The 18,633-nt window shown below is 44.8% G+C and overlaps 2 protein-coding genes and 1 pseudogene across 2 annotated transcripts; all 3 read right to left on the reverse strand.

Moving 5' to 3' along the window:
* Positions 1-6: 6 nt before the first annotated feature.
* Positions 7-8,090, reverse strand: LOC111257025 (protein STRICTOSIDINE SYNTHASE-LIKE 2-like). The gene is made up of 5 exons (XM_022825966.1): positions 7,403-8,090; positions 5,579-5,653; positions 5,320-5,492; positions 2,740-2,901; positions 7-173 (listed from the first exon to the last, which is right to left on the reverse strand). The coding sequence occupies exons 1-5, from the start codon at positions 7,669-7,671 to the stop codon at positions 7-9; spliced, it is 846 nt and encodes a 281-aa protein (XP_022681701.1). The 5' UTR covers positions 7,672-8,090.
* A 1,345-nt stretch (positions 8,091-9,435) lies between these two features.
* LOC101777906 lies at positions 9,436-15,145 on the reverse strand (annotated as a pseudogene).
* Positions 15,146-16,059: 914 nt separating this feature from the next.
* LOC106804116 (putative zinc finger protein CONSTANS-LIKE 11) lies at positions 16,060-18,400 on the reverse strand. The gene is made up of 4 exons (XM_022825970.1): positions 17,941-18,400; positions 17,468-17,685; positions 16,592-17,028; positions 16,060-16,216 (listed from the first exon to the last, which is right to left on the reverse strand). The coding sequence occupies exons 1-4, from the start codon at positions 18,398-18,400 to the stop codon at positions 16,060-16,062; spliced, it is 1,272 nt and encodes a 423-aa protein (XP_022681705.1).
* Between the last annotated feature and the right edge of the window lie 233 nt (positions 18,401-18,633).

Below are 18,633 nucleotides of genomic sequence, written 5' to 3' on the forward strand. Positions count from 1 at the left end.
ATTCATTCACCTCCTCTGAAACCTTGTGCTGGTCTCGGTGAAGTAGATGGCTCCGGTTTCGTGGTCGATCTCGACGCCGTTGGCGAAGCTGAACGGGCGGTGGCGGCGGCTCCCTTGCCACTCCGGCAGCACCAGCAGCGGTCTGGACACGTGATCCTCCGGCCCGACCACTCCTGTGGCGGAACCGCCCAACTTAAGCTGGTTTAAGTGCGCCGAATCGCTGTCGGGACAGCAATTATCCGAAACGCATCTAAAACAGCATAAGTCCGGTAGTTCGTCGAGTGTCGCTAGGACTCCTCGAAAGATCCATGACATGTCTCATAGCCATACACTAGGATCGCTTCCACGATGGAAAAATATCAACAAACATTATATTTTTACATACATACTGGGGTACGAATTATTACAGACCATAGTTTGAAACAAACTTAATAGTGCAGGTTAGAGCGGTTCTAAGAGTTTAAAACATAAACGGTCCAGGTAAAAGATAAACATTTAAGTTTTATTTCTAGGGTATTATGAGACTCATAAAAATACCCTAGTTCTTTGGGGCTTCTTCCTCGGTGGACTCCTGCTGTGGCTCTGAAATAGCAACGAGGGATAACCCTGATGCTGGGGGAAAATATTAACAATCTCCTAATGCCCATTAAAACAACAATCATGAAGGCCCAGGCCCACTTGAGGTAATGAAGACCGGCGCCGGCCCAACATGGGAGGGGAGAGCCCCGCTCCGCCTCGCCCGACCCAGTGCCCCGGGGTCGGACGTTCCCGACCCCTTGACAACCAAACTCCGCCTCGCCCGACCCACGGTCCCAGGGTCGGGAGCGCCCGACCCCTCGCTGCAAGACTCCACCTTGCCCGACCCAGGGCGCTGGAGGTCGGACTCATCCGAGCCCACAAGACAAGTATCCGCCTCGGGCGCAGACTGGAAGAGAGCGCAGATCTCGTGGGCCCCCTGTCGAGCTCGTCATAAATGCGCCGCGGCTCTGGCGCGCAGAAAGGCTCCCGCGCCCTCGACGCGACCCGCCACAAGTACCCATGCACGACCGCACGGCATGGGCTAGTGGTCGCGGCTTTCCCCTATTCACTGCAGGGCACTCATGGCCTGCGCCACCCGGCACAGGAGGAAGCCCCGCTCGTTCTCGCACCTCGCGCATCTGGCAACAGGGACACGATGTCCGCTCCCACGGACCATCAGCAAGATAACAGGATCAGCCGCCTTTCCCGACAGGCACAGATGCCACGACCGAATATCATCATCATGCCTGGCAGCAACAACCACTTGGGAGATCGTCGACAGGATCCGAAGGCAGCCGCACTCTTCCAGCGGACGCGCTGACAGGAGCCGAAGGCTGGAGTGGGGGGCGGCGGCCCTGGAACTCGGTCCTTTCCCTTGCATTGTATTTTACTTGAATTAGCTTATCTCTTTTACTTCTCCTCATACCTGGCTCATCTGTAACCCCGAGCTCCCCTTGTGCTATAAAAGGAGGACTGGGGACCCTGAGACAGGAGACTCTCTCAAGCCAACAGAACACACGCACGCTCCCCTTCAGAACATCAGTGCACACCCAAGAGACTTGGGACCAGTTCCCTCTCTCGTCCTCCTGTAACCCCCTACTACAGACCCCGCGTGGGCAACATGAGCAGCGCCTCATACTGGACGTAGGGATTTCCCTTGCCCGAACTAGTCTAAACCCTGTGTCTCCCACGCCACTATCCGAAGCCTTACGCGCATAAAAGAAATTCACTAGTCTTAGTCTTGATCCGCTAATCTTGACAACGACACCTGAGTACAGGGTACTCAGCAAGACTAACCCGACTAACCAATATAATAGCTTTTCTGGAACTGCATGAAAGCTGTATAGTGTACTGGCTGACTCACATTTTGCCAAAAGAGCTTACTAAAAGTGAAACCTTAACTTTATCTTTTAATTTAATTGAGTTATTACCTAACCAGTCTAGATGATGAAAAAGAAATACTTTTGCAAACTGTAAGAAATTAAGTCATACAACATATTAATTTCGGAAAAGCATTGTATTCATGAGATTACACTACGATGCTTAACAGTGATCAAGTGCATTCATAACTGAGAATTGCGGCGATCCGGATCAATTTACATCCTGCAGGAGAGCACCCTGATCACCAGCTATGTACAACTGTCTGGGTCGTACATAACGACATTTCGATTAGCATACCCAAAGATTGGGAATAAGACTACCCGAACCTAGGGACGCACCCCCACATGGGATCCCACGTCTGGCCCGATCTCCATGTGAGTTTCAGGCTACGCCCCTGCCAATCTCCAGCACGTCAAGCACGGGTACGAAATATTCCCGATCAGAGAGTCTACTAACCTACCGGGCTTTATTGGTCCCATACCCAGTAAGCAACCAGATGACAATCACTTGATCAAAGGTTAAGACAACGATCGGGCCTTAACCAAATTAATCTAGCAGACAGAATTAACATCTCTAGCTTCTGTCGACTTTCCAAATTCCAAGCTATCTTTTCATATCTAGCATGTATGACCCAACAATTTACCTTAAGGTTCGGTAACCAAGTTATTTTAAGTATCTAAGCATTGCTAAGCATGGGTTAATTATTAATCATTGAACAAGTGGCAAAGATGTCCTTAAAACAAGGTAGGATCATGCACAAGAATAGGTTTCAATCAACTCCTAGACTTAATGCATTCATATAAAAAAATTAACCAATAATTGGACACATGAAATAATAACTCCAAAGTAGATAGGTATAAATGCACCGGGGCTTGCCTTGATCTGTAAAAATGTTAGCATTGTCTGACGGACTGGCTTCACAGGGGATCAATTCAACGATCTCCTCAAATTCCGAAGGTCCTTCTAATAGTTCCAAGAATTCCCCTTCAGGTGCTTCGGTGTCTATGATACAGTACATGCATGGGTTAGTGATGCAACTTTTTGAATACAAGACTATACAACTTTCCTTCATTATAAGGTTGCAAGTCAACAAGTGACTACACAATTTATCATGATAAAGTTGCAAGCCAACACACAAAAACCCGAAAAGATTAACCCACCATTTTTATTTCCTTTACTAATCCTACCTTAGGTCTTTTCTTTTATTTTTAGAAAACATTATAAGTATTTTCTAATCTCAAAACCTAAATCCTATAGGTTAATAATATTTTGTGAATATGAAAATATTATTCCATATTTTATACATTTAATAAAGGTTAAGTATTTATTTAAATACCTTAATGAAAAGGCATTAAACAAATACCTAAATTTTATTATTTTTCCTAAGGTATAAGAATTTTAATACATAAAGGAAAATAAAACAATCCTAACAAAATTGGTTTCACTAATTTTGGACACTCCTAGAAATTTCTGTGATTTAAATGGTGAAAAACGATTTTAATCTATTAATCTAATAAAGAAAAACCTAAATTTATCCCTAAACCCCCGGCCCAACTTTTCTCACCTGCTCCCTCTCTACCCTCTCTCACTTGCGCTGGGCCCGCAGCTTGGGTCCACTTTCTCCCCTCTCTACCTTACCCGCCGGCCTACTCTCTCTCACTGCCGGGCCCGCTGGACCGATTCTACTTCCTCCTCCCTCCTTCCTACTCTTCTAGCGGCCTACCAGCCCACCTTTCTTCTACTTTTCTTCCCCCGGTGCTCGGCCTGCTGAACCAGCCCACGGCCTTACTCCTTCACCCGGCCGACCCTCTCCCCTTTCCTCCTTTCCTACTGACGCGTGGCCCCCCCGGCGCTAGGACCTTCTTCTTCCTCGCGCCAAAACAGAGCGCAGCAAGGGGGCAGCGCGGCTCGACGGCTAGCGCCCCACCAGCAATGGGGCCGAGCTGGGGAGGCATCCCCAAGCCACAACGCAGCCGTGGGCGGCGGCAGCTCCCCGGGAGATGGCCGGAGCTAGCCTCTCCACGGCGGCGGGCGGCGTGACCGACGGCCAGCCGTGGCCAAGCACGGCAACGGCACAACTCGGCCCTCCAACTACCCCTACAGCTTCCTAGTGACCCATGAGCTTACCTACGGCTTACCACAAGGAAGGAAAGTGACGGCAAGGGAGAGCTCACCGTGAGAAGGGAGCTTAGCGGCGGCGGACGGAAACGGCGGCGGTTAAGGGCTCGCCGGCGGAGAAGTGGAACAACAAGTAGGCACGGTGGTCAGGAAGGCATTGATGGGGATGTGGGTGAGAGGAATCGAGGCGGGAGGCGATGTAGCGGTGGAATTTTCGCCCGGCAGCAGGAGCTCGACTGGCGGCGGTAAAAACAGCACGGTAAAGGGTGACGGCGGGAGCGGTAGATATGCGAAAATTCACCGCACGCATGGGCGACACTGTGGCCTAGTCGTAGGCTTGCGTGGTAAGGAGGTGGCGCTAGGCGCCGAGCTGGACAGCGGGCAAGGGCGCCGGTGACGACACGACTCTGCTCCGCTATTTTCCTCCCCCCTTCTTTCTTTCACCCGAAAGTTCAGACCTTCCCCACGGTCAAATTTGAATCCGACGGTCCACGAGCCTCTTAAGCAAAGTTGTAGATAAACTCAAGCACTTTAACTTGTATATTGGCTCTAATTCGAGATAAACATCCCAAAGGCCGGAATTTTGAATTTTTCTCTTGAGCAGACTGAAATGTTCTGAACCTCCTGTTTCAGTTCGACAGGCCCTTATTCAGAGTCATTTACCCCTCTTTGATCTTGATTTGAGTAGCTAATTCTTGATCCATTTAGTTCAACCATTAACCATTCATGCTCTACAACTAACAAGGATTCCATTTTGCCCATGAACACATATACTTCTTGCACTACTTTTCTCTGGATCTTGCTCCAAACATAACCACATACTGCTGTTTTCAGACTTCGAAAAAAGTGCAGTTCAGTAGTTAGGCCGAAAATGGTCAGAGTGCTAACTTTGAGCCTCAATTTAAATTTGATTCCTTTACTATTCCTGATCAACAACACCCTACTAATCTTGTCCATAGATCATACTTCACTGCTGTTCAGATACTTTTGTCCACTTACTTGGAAAATTTGACAGAAATTAATTTCCAAAGTGGATACTCATAATGTTTTTCTGAATTTTCCTGTTTTCAGACATTGAATAGTACTTACTTGATCTTGATTTTCAATTGAATTTCTTGAGGGATTTAGGGCTAGGATTAGTCTCCAATTTCACTCCCTTGAGTTCTAAACTTCCTCAAGCCTCAACTTCATATTTTTGCTAAATTTTTCCAAATTTAAATCTCCAAATTGCAATTTTGGCTAAATTCAGCTCAAATTTGACTTTGAGTCAAATTTCTTTCTTTTCGCTCCAAATATCATTACCACTTCTCATTGGTATCTTTAGGGTGTCATTAACACGAGGTGGTACAACTCCCAGCCCATGGTACGCGTCCGCGACGTACAACTCCCCCGTCTCGCTGTTGAACTTGAGGCCCAGTGGGCGCCCGCACTCGTGCTTCCGGCCCGGGTCCTGAGAGCCTTTGCAACTGCCCAGCCTGCACTTGTTAATTACAGACATCAATATAATGAGCTGCAGTGATTTGTTGTTTTCTTCTAAGTAATTGCAAGTTGGTATTTAAACCGTGTGCATGCGTCCGAAAGGCCCGCGTTGTACAAACGTTTATTCTTCTTCTTAATCGAAAGATACGCAACTCTCCTGCGTATTCACGAAAAAAAAGAATAATCAACTACTACTGCACACTGTTTATTGCATCTCAATAATCAATCACCTCTCTGTTTACATCATTAAAAATTGTTCAAAGAAGAAGGATGCTTTTCTTAGTTCATCCACGTAAAAAACTAGACCTTTTGACCATTGTTTGCTCTCAAACTATGGGCATGTTTGGTTGCTAACCACCGTTTGCCACACCTAACCTTTGGCAAGTGTGGCAAGCCACAAAAAAGTGTGGCAAATAAATTTGAAGCCACACTTTGCATTGGTAAAGAGAATCTTGCCACACTTTTCGTCTCTATGACTTGTGGAGCCCAAATAATCTTGCCAAAGGTTAGGTGTCCAACCAAACACTTGTCAACTTGGTCAAACTTACCTAAGATTAGGTGTGGCAAAGTGTGGCTAGGAACCAAATATGACCTATATCTATCATTGCTTACAGAATCAACAATGTGATATACCATTGTGAAACATATTTTTTATGTACTAAATACATATAATTTGACCAGGGGTTGGTCATAAAAGTTTGAATTCTCGAGAAAAAAATTATATGATTTGTATTTTTTTTACCAATGGATATTAGGGCGAATTAAAGATAAAAATAAACTGCACCAGAAGCTAAATTTTACAAGGCCTGGCCACTTTCACCTCTTCTTAACAGAAGAAAGTAGCTCGAGTAGAGCTTTTTAGGATCCTTAACTCCAAGATTGCAAAATTATTTAACCTCATTAATTGCAGACCAGTGAGGCAGTCATGAGAGAGAGAGAGAGAAAGAAAATATTGGCATGTTGTACTCTGTCCAAGACATGGTGTCCGATGGAGTCGTACCATGAGTTCTTCAGTCATTTTCAGTAGGGAAGATGGCACAATCAGTATTATGTGCACCATTAATTTGACGCTCCAACCATATTCATAGCTTTGAACATTTGAGTTTGCATCGCTGGGAGCGTAACTGAGAGCTACCATGATGGATGGAGACCTTGGCATAAAAGGTTGGAGTATTATCTTGCTCATTATATGTGCTTGGAATTAGACAATTACTTCATTATCAGCAAAAGAGAGATACTGAAAACTTATACTCCCTCCGTTCTTAAATATATGACACCATTGACTTTTTTTCATTCATTTGACTATTAATCTTTTCTACAAATATTTTTGCAAATAGATGAACCTACAAGTTAAATCTAAAGTACATTTGACAATAGACATAATGATACACATTTTACTTTAGTTAACTAACTCGTTCAATAGATATTGGTGATCAAAGTTGGAGTAAAGAGTCAACGGTGTTATATATTTAAGAACGGAGAGAGTAGCATCAGATGCTATCTGGTTTCTCAGGTTTGATTGACAACTCTCGGCTTATTATCCTTCATTCCAAGTCTGGAAAACCCTGAACCTGCCCAACCGAATTGCATCCTACTGCCAAGGGCCAAAAAAGAAGAAAAAAAAAAAGAGTAATGCATGTTGTTGTGCCCCTAGAAATGATGTTAATAGTTTTTCATCCTTTGTAATATTGAACTGCATGTAACCGTAAATGAATTAGCAGTGCTCCTGCCTTATTTAAAAAAAAGAATGATGTCAAAATCGAGTCATTTATGCCCAGAACCTTTCAATCAGTTTCCACGGAGAGGATGTCGAGATCACGTTAGTTTCAGCGTTACAAGAGCTACCGTGTACCAGATGAACAGAGAGAGCTAGCATGCATGACGGACGGGCATCGGCGATACTTACAGCTCCGGCGCCGAGCAGGAGTGCTCCACCCACCGCCGCTCCTCCGGCAGCCACCTGAGGACCCGCCCGTCCGACACGCTCGTGTACGGCCCGCCGCCGCTCTCGTCGAAGGCGATGCTCTCGGGCCCCGCGGCGCCGTCGAGTAGCGGGACCAGCTCGACGTCGTCGCCGTTCCCTATCTCGAGCCGCCTGACGTCGCTGAGCGAGTCGAGAGACAGGAAGGCCGCGGCCGCGACGAGCACGGCGAGCACCAGCACCTCCGCGCGCATATCGCCGCCAGAGACGGAGACGAAGAGGAAGAAGCAGGGACGCAGCTGGCAGCAGAGTAAATTCTGCACTGTGCAACGACGACGCAAGGCCGGTGCAGATTTGTTCTAGGTGAGCTACCAGCGGTGTGGCATTGCTCTTGAGGTCTCTGAGCTATATAAAGCAGATGCCACGGTGCCGGCCGGGGGCGTTAATGTTCTCTGCTGCCATCCGATCCGGTCCGGCGTCCACGATCACTGGGAGGGAGCCGGCTGTACGTCCCGTCCGACGACGGTCTTACTGAATTCGTACATATTCTGTTGCTGTCTCACCGTTGCTCCGATCTCCAGACTCCAGGCCGCCACCGTCCGATCCGCTGGTGCGGCCGGCCGTGCAAGATGCAGCGCTCGCCAGTAGCCACTAGCCCACTAGGCTGCTAATCCATGGACACGCTTCCTCCGTACGATTTTAGGGCGCGTTTGCCGCGGCTCCTGCCGGCTCCGGCTCTAGCACTGTGCGCCACTGTGACGGAGCCACGGGAGCCATTCCAACGCAGCTCCTCCTGTCCCTAGGCAAAAAAGAGTGGAGCCGGAGCCCTTTTTTCACCCCTACAGGGAAAAACAGTAGCGCACTGTATAGCAGGAGCAGAAGCCCTTTCCCGTGGAGTCACACCAAACGAGCCCTTAATCTCCAATTGCAACTATATATATGCTTTAGAATTAGATTGAGGTGGGCACTAGGGCTAACTAAATTAGTCAAACCATCGGAAGCTAATTGAGTTGGAAGAGCTCTCAACTTACAAATCTACCAGCACTTTGTGCCTTTGGATCCAAGACTCCAAACCTGATAGTTGAAAGATTTGAACTCTAGTAGAAAAACACTATATATCCTGCTCATTTCTAATCAACAAACATATATATGATGTAGCCAAATTAGTAGCTTTAATTGGTTGGTTGCTATCTATGCTCTGGCCAAGTTCGTATAAGTATACCATGTGTACATGCCATAATGTACGATTCTATGTTCAAATCCTAGCTACGCCTCTGCCATCGCGCTGCCGTCGACGGGGATCAGCTCCAGGCCGCCATCGTCGTTGTCGCCACATATCTCTAGCACTGGCGCGTCGTCGTCGAGGGACGATAGGAGCACGTGCCGTGTGTTAAGTAATGGTTGGAGGAACGGTGGTGCCGTTGTGGCGTCACCGAGAAGGAACGTCGCCTTTTGGATCCATCCACAAGATGGATAGATACGTTTCATGCTTTTCTCTCTCAGTGGTAAATGGCACATGAAACTGGAGCCAAGCTGATATTCAGTACTTCTCTCTAAAGATTGTACTTTTCTCTCTCTCTCTTAGTTTCATGTGCAATTAATTATGCATCTTTCTCCACTGCTTGCTTCACCATTGTTGCCATTGGACACCCATCAAGTCTGAAGCTCGACTGATGACCATAATCCCAGCAGCACTACAATTTTACTAAGTTCCTGATATAATTTTGAAAAAAAAATATCATGGATCTACTCATTGTTTTATTTATTTTTCCCCTTTTCAAGATTTATTCGGGCAAGTAAATTATTTGATTTTCCTTGTTTCAAGTTAGCTACATTAATTCAGCAGCCTCAAACCAGCTTCAAAAGTTTAGCATGGCCCCTCTTCCATTCTTGAGTTCAACAATTAGGTTGCATTTTTAGTTTTTTACTACTCTAAGCACGGAGCTACGCTGATGTGACACCAAAGCATGGCGCAAGCTACTGATGTGACACCTCCTCCTGCCCGGCCTGCTTGCAGGTTAGCAGCAGCAGTAGCAAGCTACCAGCAGCCCAGGCTGCCTGCCTCTGCCTGCAGGCTGCAGCTGCAACAGAGCTGCAACCTGATTATGACAGTGGAGGACAGTGGAGATTTTGAGGCTAACAGCGTCTGATCCAAAGTTTACAACCCGCACAAACAATTTCCAAGATCAGTACGAGATTTCACTCCACATAGTAGACATGGATGCGGTAAATTTTACTCTCCTTTACTCTTAGGAAGCTGTTCTCCGAATCCTGCCAAGTAATTGCAGATGCTGCTAGCGAACCAGAGTAGCTGAAACTGACAGTGGTTGGATGAATCATATCACCGCTGGACTCACGAAACAGCGTCTGCATCCAGTAACTAGGAGTTCCATAATGTTGCCACGAGTTGAAGACGATAGCATAGCATCTGAGTTCCACCTGATAGTTTTATTCAAACACAATTTACCTCAGCGTTAGATGAAAGGAAACAGAAGAAGCAAATAAAGCATCAAGCCGGAGATACTGACGTCCTGTCGTTGTCATTTACAAACAGCGGAGCATAACTCGCCATCTGAACAATGTCACTGCAAAGAACCAACAAAATGTCAAATAACTCGCAGTGAAAACTTTCTTAGTAGTGAAACTAGTCCATCGATCAGGTCATGGTGACTACAACTCAGGTCTGGTCATCATGGAACCAACAATTTCAGTAATGGAAAGAGCACCTGTTCATCTCCAGCCCAGTAAGGAAAGCAGCTTCCGCCAATGAAGCAAGAAGACTTCCTCTACCTGCATCACTTCTCCAAACAGTGTACTCACTCACAAAAGCCTGCATTTGAATCATATTCAGAAGGCTACTCAGAAATATGTTTGCTATCTCAACAGGACATGGCGATGCCGATAGGCATGAATGATGATGCCAATGAAATTCTTGAGAATCTCAAACATGAAAATAACATCCACACATGGCCGTACTCACGAGTATGGCTCCACGTATACATTTCTTATAGTCCTTTAGAATTAGAATGCCCCTAAGAATTTGCAACCTCATTCGTCCTCCTCTTTCTTGCGCTAGGATTAGCCCTAGAAGTTGTAAGCAGGGGTGGAGCTTAGGCATGGCCAAAGTAGGCCATGGCCGCCCTGATTCTCTAAATTTCTTAAAGGAACACTTAATTCTACCACTTGTGTGCTAAAAAGTTAATAATTTGGCCCATCTTGTCCAAGCTCCGCCACTGGTTGTAAGTTATAACTCTTGAGGTTGTTATTGAGTGCATATTCAGGGTTTTGCTAAGTTTTATATAGGACACATGACCCTTTTTATAATATCCTAAGAACACCCCAAGAGAAATGTTAGGATGTTCCGAATCAATGTAAATGATAGGTCAAGAGAGTTATTTCACAAAAATCTTCCTTGTGAAAATTGAGACTTACCTTCGGTCCACTACAAGATGTTCTGTCAAAGGTGTTCCTCATGTTAAACAAAGTCTTAGAATCAGTATAGACCTAGAAAAAGAAGCATTATTGAAATTTAGAGAAGTAAAATTGACCTTAACATTGAATTATTAAATAGGATACAAGAATCAATACACAAAAAAAGAGACAAATAAACTTGACAACAAGAACTTTACATGGAAGTCGTATAAATCAGCAGGATGATCAAGTGGTCTAGATGAACCATCACAGTTTGAAATCATTTGGATATCTGGATATGCCTTCCTTGTAGCATTGTAGAACTTGAGGTAATTACCTGTGCAATAGAAATAGAGAATATCATGACATGCTAAAAGTATGTTTCATCAATAAAAAAGATTGTAGGTCAACTACCACTTGGAATTATTTTCAACTTAATTTTCTTTGCTAATAGAAGGATATTGGGATTCAGGAAACCCTTGTGCACAAGACCATTTTGACTTAAACTCCACAAAGAATGCAACAAATATGTAATTGATAAATTTACCGCAGTAAAATTTTTTCCCACAATCTTCATTTCCAATTGCAACATATCTCACTGGGAATGGTTCAGGGTGCCCCATTGCAGCGCGAACAGAGCCCCATGTTGAATCTGCACTCCCCCTTGCAAATTCTAGACTGTCCAATACATCCTGTAGAAAAACAGACAGTTCCATATCAATTAAGCTACAATCATGAATATTAAAACTACTTAAATCTATAGGGGATATAAGGTATCTTATTGAATTAGCCACTATTTTTCATATAAAATAAAGAAGTTAATGCATTGACAATCTTGGTAAATGCAAATATACAACTCAAGTCAAGCATCATATCTGCATGTGAACTGCCTGAACAAAAAGTACAAAAATCAAGCCCATCACAATATCTTTTTCAGCATTCAAGAATAAGTGAATAGATTTAGATTATCCAAACTGATCATATGTAATTATTCATTTTGAGATATGTTTTCTTTCTCATAAAAAAATGAAATGATATTATTCTGATATATAATGGTAATTTGCACCCATTGCTGAGAAAGTACAATGCATTAAAATTGAATACTCCTATATCTCTATAACACAAAATGTTTAGTCTGCTAGAGAAATAACTGGAACTCAAAACATACCTTCACAAATGGAGCAATAGCAGCAGTATCAACTTCATTGTTATGGCTAACTCCTGAGTTTTATGAGCAGACTTTCCATTAGTTTAGAAGGCCAACAGTGATAAAAGATCTAACAGATCTGAAAACAATTACCATTGTTAAATACCCAGATTGGGGCAGCGCCCAGGTCCTCAGCAAGCTTTGATGTAGATTTCAATGTTAATTGTTAGAGGGGCAACGATATGAAAGGACGGATGAATCAAAGTAGTGTAAACTGGTACCTGAAGAAATTCATAATATCCGAGACCCTCGTCAGTCCAGTAATGCCAAACATCCCCGAAGTGCCCAGGCCTCTCTTCCCATGGACCAATAGATTCTCTCCACCTAAATGCATTTCTTAACCAATCACCTTCTGTAACACCCCGTCCTCCAAAGTCGCACCGCCCAGCCCTTTCGAGAGGCGGGCACGCGTACACATAGCACCTACTTACACTTTCGTCCTCGCTTTGTGTAAAAGGTTTAACCCGAAGGTGCTATGGCTGGTTGACAAAGGCTTATAAGTTGGCTCCACCCTTGCTCAACTAGCAAGGTGGTACTAAACATGTGCACCTGCGCTCATGGGCCACACTGGGCCAACCAAATTGGGCCGGGTGTTACATTCACCCCCCCTCAAAGAACCCGACGTCCTCATCGGTCCAACTCACCCACACATGGGCAAATGTTCAGGAACGTCCCCTCTTAGCGCACGACCGTACGTCCAGTGCCGGCCCATATGCCATGCCGTGTGTCTCATCCTAGGCCCACACGCGCCATGCGCCATATGCCCGCACACTGACCCGTACGCGCAACCGCAAGGGTCGGCTTTGATACCATTTGTAACAACACCATGTCCTCCAAAGCCGCACCGCCCAGCCCTTCCGAGGGGCGGGCACGCGTACACATAGCACCCTACTTACACTTTCGTCCTCGCTTCGTGTAAAAGGGTTAACCCGAAGGTGCTATGGCTGGTTGACAAAGGTTTATAAGTTGGCTTCACCCTTGCTCAACTAGCAAGGTGGTACTAAACATGCGCACCCGCGCTCATGGGCTACACTGGGCCAACCAAATTGGGCCGGGTGTCTCACCTTCCACGAAGCAGCCTCCTGCATTAGTTGGATGAAATCTAGTCAATTATCCCAACATGTATAAACATATATCAATATATCATATATTTCCAAAAATCAAGAACATGATTTCCAATCAAAAAAGATGAAGCATACCAGGGAATCTCAAGAATCGTGGTTTCAAATCCAAAAGCATGGATATAAGTTCTGTCCAGAAACCATGTCCTTGTGTGTGCAGAGAAGTAGTGTTGATAAATAATCAGACAAACTCTTGCACAGTAATTATGACCATAAGCCAGAGATAGATCAATTTCACTTTCAAGATTATCACAAGATTAATAAATCAGAAGATATTGAGTACACAGATGAACCAACATATAAATTCAGCCAAAAAGGGTATCCATTGGAAATATTTATTTGGTAATCGCATTCAACAAACAAACCAAAGCAGCAAACTGGGTGCTACACAGCTTACACTTTACACTATTCTTCTCTTGAGATAAAGGGTTATAACTGGCCAGTAGTATGGTTTGTAGGATGACGAATGCGGATAATAGTGCAAATGTTGCAGCCAAGTGGGCATGGCACGTGATCGAGATACCCAGCCCACTATTCGATGGAAATGGGACATGATTATTGGATTACTAAAAGGGGGAGTCTTGACTTGCTGACCATGTTAAGATTTTATTGCTAGGTTGAATTAAATGACCGGTGATTCATACTCACAGGTTCGCTACTAATTTATATTATCATTCATATCTTATAAGTTTTTTTTTTAATTTCTTGGCCTTATTTGTGTCTTTCACTATAATGTCTAGAATAATACTATAACTGACCTTGTATGTGTCTTCAGGCATGAGTGATACTTGATCAAACCATACAACTCCTTTCTTGTTAGTTGTTATTTGAAGCCTTGAGGTTCTATTGGTTCCTTTAGCAACCAACTTCTACTCCACTTTTGTCCAATTTGATGTACCAGAAAATCTGCAACAGAGCAATCCTTTCAGCTATTGTGAATAACCAAATATTTTTCTTGATCCTGTCCCATCCGAATATTGAGAGAAAAGGTACTAACGTTATTGTAGCTGAAGCCAGGTTTTGCAAACCATCAGAACTTGTTAGTGAAACTGTCAAGTTTGTTGTTTCTGGTGACTTAACGTACATAGCAAGATTGTAGGCCTTTCCATCTTCTATATTCTGTAGGTTGAAATGATAACATTATAAAAAAGAAAATAGTGGAAAAGGTTGGGAAACAGAACATGTAATGAATATCTTCCTAACATCAGAACATGAAAGGCGACACTACTAAAAAATACAGAGAAAATGCACGGAGCTCTGATGGTTGTAATTCCTTACACTAGTCCTACAGCTATTGCTATTGCTACTGAAATTGGGAATTGGCATCGCCAGTAAGTTATGGGGGAAAAAACAGATCACATAGCATAGCTACCTTAGGCTGTACAGCATCATACAAATTACTGATATTAACTAAATAGTTTTGATGAAACTATCTGTTTCTCATACTGATATGAACATGGAGTATATGATAAAGTCACACCATGCCCCAGAACCCCGGGTTGTAAATACCAACACCACCAGTAGGACAGTCATCACAGAGGACCTCCATTCTCAGAGCAACAATGTTTCGACTGAAACATGATGTACGACTGAAGCATAACTCCAGAAGCTGTTTATGCTAAACCATGAACTTGAACATCAACAGTTGACAGCAGCGTATGATGAAAACGACCTATTTTGTTCTTTCCAGATCACGATCAAGATAAAGTTGGTATCATTTAGAGAGTCATAGTATGCTCAGAATAATCAGGTTTGATAAAAGAAAATGTTCTGGGAGAACAGATTTGAGTTAAGCAGACAATGTGACAAACTATCACCTTTAGGCTATTAATAAATGGGAATAATTCTTTCACATCTCATTCACAGCAAAATAAGCGGTCCAATCTTCTTGACAGAAATTTCATTCCAAAAGGGACACGGTGAAATCAAGAGCAACTGGCGTACCTCTGTTAGTAACAAGCTCTGCCCATATCCCACCAGCTCCTGCATGATTCATCTCCTACAGTATAGCCAATCCACGGAGTATATTTCCATGTTCTGATTATATGTGGTAAAACATGACAAGCCCAACAAATTATAGGTGTCTATTGGACAAATAGAGAAGAGGGTATCATTACAGGTTCAGTTGAGTTAGACTGAAACTGGAGCTACAACAAAATGGCATCTCCATTTTAGAGAGAACCGAAGCAGCATTAGAACAATCAAAAGGCAAACACCAAGTAGTGGTACATATATAGTACTCCCTCCATCCGGAAAAGATTGCAATTCTAGCACAGTGTCATAGTTTTGTATCTTAAATTTGATCAATTATAGATAAAAAGTATCAATACTTATGATATCAAATAAATACCATTAGATTAATTATGAAATGTATTTTTATAATAAATTAATTTGGAGTCATAAATATGAATAGTATTAACGTCCAAAACAATGTATATGTAGATCACTTTATATTCTTCTGTACACTGGAAACCCAAAATTGAAAGGCTGTGATAAAGCATACAGTTAAATCATTAATAGCAGGCAAAGAAATGACCTCGAAATTATTTATGACTTCATTCATCAGACAAAAGCACATACTGTGATAAATTATTACTAATCGTGGAGCGAACCAGTGATGGTTGCAATTATTACATCACAGGACATTGTTGTATAACCCCAAAAAATCAAATATAATAAAGAATATTGCCAAAGGGCTAGGGAAAGAAAAGCCCTTGCTCTGAAAACGCTATAAAAAAGATCCTGCGGCGAAAAAGAACACTCATCTGAACTTATTCTACCTAATCACTGGGCTAAAAAAACTGACAAAAAAAATCCAAGGGACTGAACAAACTAGTAAAACCTCTAGTGATGCTAGAGGTCAAAAAGATCAAGTTAACAAACTTACAAAAAGATCAAGCTAGCTAGGAATTTGTAGGCTGATCATCGCCATGCTGTGTAGACTGTTGATCGCCGCTAGCATGCCAACTGCTGCTGGACGCCTTTGCAAACCTGCCTTTCACTCGGTTTCGTGTATCTGCTCGTACCTTCCGGGACACGTACATGATCTGCTTGCCAAACCTGCAAATGCAATCGCCAAAGTGGAGTGAAGAATCATCATCATCATCTCATTTCAAGGACTAGTAGAGACTAACAACAACAAATTGGTCGATGAACCGAGTCGAGAATGATGGCCTACAAAATAGAGCTCTTTTACGATACACAATACTAGACTATACTAGTGTTTGAAAAGGATACTATTAAAACCTTTACCTGTAGTATGGGTAGTATACATGAATAATATAGGTAGTATAAGGGTACCATGGTAAAATAACACAAATGACATCACTAAAATTTTATTTTTAACACTAGCATAAAGTTTAAAAGGCCATTCCGTTTGAAATATAAATAGTAGTATTGTGTACAGTAAAAGAACTCACAAAATATAGTGCATACCTCCTGTTCTTCTTCTTGTCCTTGTATCTCTGCTTAGCCTCCTGCCTCTTCTCTTGCTGCTTCGTCCTCGCTTCCATGCCTTGGCTCGATGGTTGCTCCGCCATTATCGATGACGCCTGAAGAGCCACCGCATCCTGATCTTGGTAGGGCTTCACCTCCAAGCCCAAGTGTCTACTTGGGAGCTCGTCCCGCCGTGGCAACATGGGCATGCCGCCGCGGCTGGCGTAGAACATGTTGCCACGAGGATGAAGCTCGGAGGAGAAGCCCACATTGTTGTTGCTCGAGCTTGCAGTGAGCACTGAACTGAACTGCTGTTGATGATAAGCTGCATTGTTACTGGCCAAGGATTCCAGAACAGCATCAGTCGACGCAATAATCGGTTCTGAACATGATGCGATTAACGGGTGATCATAACCCAACGGTGGCGATGCCTGTAGCTGACAGTACCGAACAGATGTATTAAGGTACCAGCAAATGCGAATGCGAATGCGAATGCGAATGTTTCACATGTGAATGTTCAAGACCGGATATTTTCCTTAATCTTAAAAAAAGTTAACAGCAAATTAAATGTCAATGACTAATGCAACTTTTTATCTAGGGCAAGCTATGTATGTATGTTATTTTTGGATTTTGTTTAAACAACTTTATATATACAGCGCTTTATCATTCAAACTCCAAATTTTCCATGGATCTTGAAGCTTATATTAATCCATCGCTCAAATTTCAAATTCTCGATGTATAGATCACCTTGAAGCTGGAGGTTTTTGCTAATAACAGGACCACATCTAGATCGATCGATGAACTTAATTGGTGCATAAAATTGCATGCAGTGATGAACTTGAACATTCAGAATATGCATGTGATCATCGTCTATACCTCGAGAGCGCCTTCTCTGTGACCCATCGAATTGAAGGAGTTGGTCAAGTTGGAATCTTGTGCGATGAAGAAGTTGAAATCGTCCAGCCCTGCATCGCTGAGGTTGGGCCAGTCTTGTTGCATGAAGAGCTCGTCGCCATCACCGGTCGGCGGCAAGGCGGCTGCTGATGATCCGGCGATCTGACCTTCAAAGCTGCCTCCGGTTTCGATGAGACTGCCTGGTAGTAACTAAGCATCAAATAGAAATGGAAAAGCAAAGTGCTCGTGGATCTATCTGTTGCCTAAAATTTAGGCAGGATGGAACCCAGGAGGGAAGGACAAAAACATGAAAAAGAGAGATGAATCAGCATCGTTTTGTTTCACCGTTTGCCATCATTTTGATTGAAAAGAAGGCTTTTTTGATAGGTAAAGATAAATTTCATCAAACGATGGATTGGTAGTAGATCGACTATATACCTCAGTGCTGGCATTACCATCGCGCCAAGAGCTCGTGCTCGTCAAGTCCGGCAGCAGTTCGATGTTGATTAGGTCGGGGATCCAAGAAGTGTCCGCTGGCTCTGGGAGCGCCGCCGCCGACGGCGGCGGCGGAGGGGTGGTGTCACCGGATAGGATGCGCGCGAGCTCCTCGACGGCCGGGACCCCGGTGTACGCGCGCGCCGGGCGCGTGGCGTGGCGCCCTGCGTCGCACCCGGCGGCGCGCGCGCACGGCGCGCAGAGCGAGGCCTGGTGGTCGCCGCAGAGCGCGGCGGCGGGCGCGGCGTGGCAGGCGTCGCAGAGCGGGGCGCGCTCGTGGGCCGGCGCGGCGGCGGCGTGCACGCGGAGGTCGCAGGGCAGGCAGAGGCGCGCGCGGTGCTGGGCGCAGTGGAGGAGCGCGCGCTGCACGGAGCAGTAGGCGCAGGGGGCCTCGTCGTCGTCGGCGCCGGCGCCGTCCATGCCCTCGTAGTCCGCAGCTGGTGGTGTTGTGGCGTCGGTCCGATCGCGAGCCGTGCATGGCGCGCCGCCGGCCTGCCGGCCGGCGGCGAGGATGGGGTTGGTCGCCGTTCCTGTCGTCACAGCACTGGAGATCGATCGGCCGAGGGGGGGTGGTTGGTTGGTGCCGGCCGGTCGACGACGATCGGTGCACCGCAAGGTGATCGTCGTCGACGATGGCGGCGGTAGGGGATTAT

This window comes from Setaria italica, chromosome I (genome assembly GCF_000263155.2).
Source record: "Setaria italica strain Yugu1 chromosome I, Setaria_italica_v2.0, whole genome shotgun sequence".
NCBI classification, from domain to species: Eukaryota; Viridiplantae; Streptophyta; class Magnoliopsida; order Poales; family Poaceae; genus Setaria; species Setaria italica.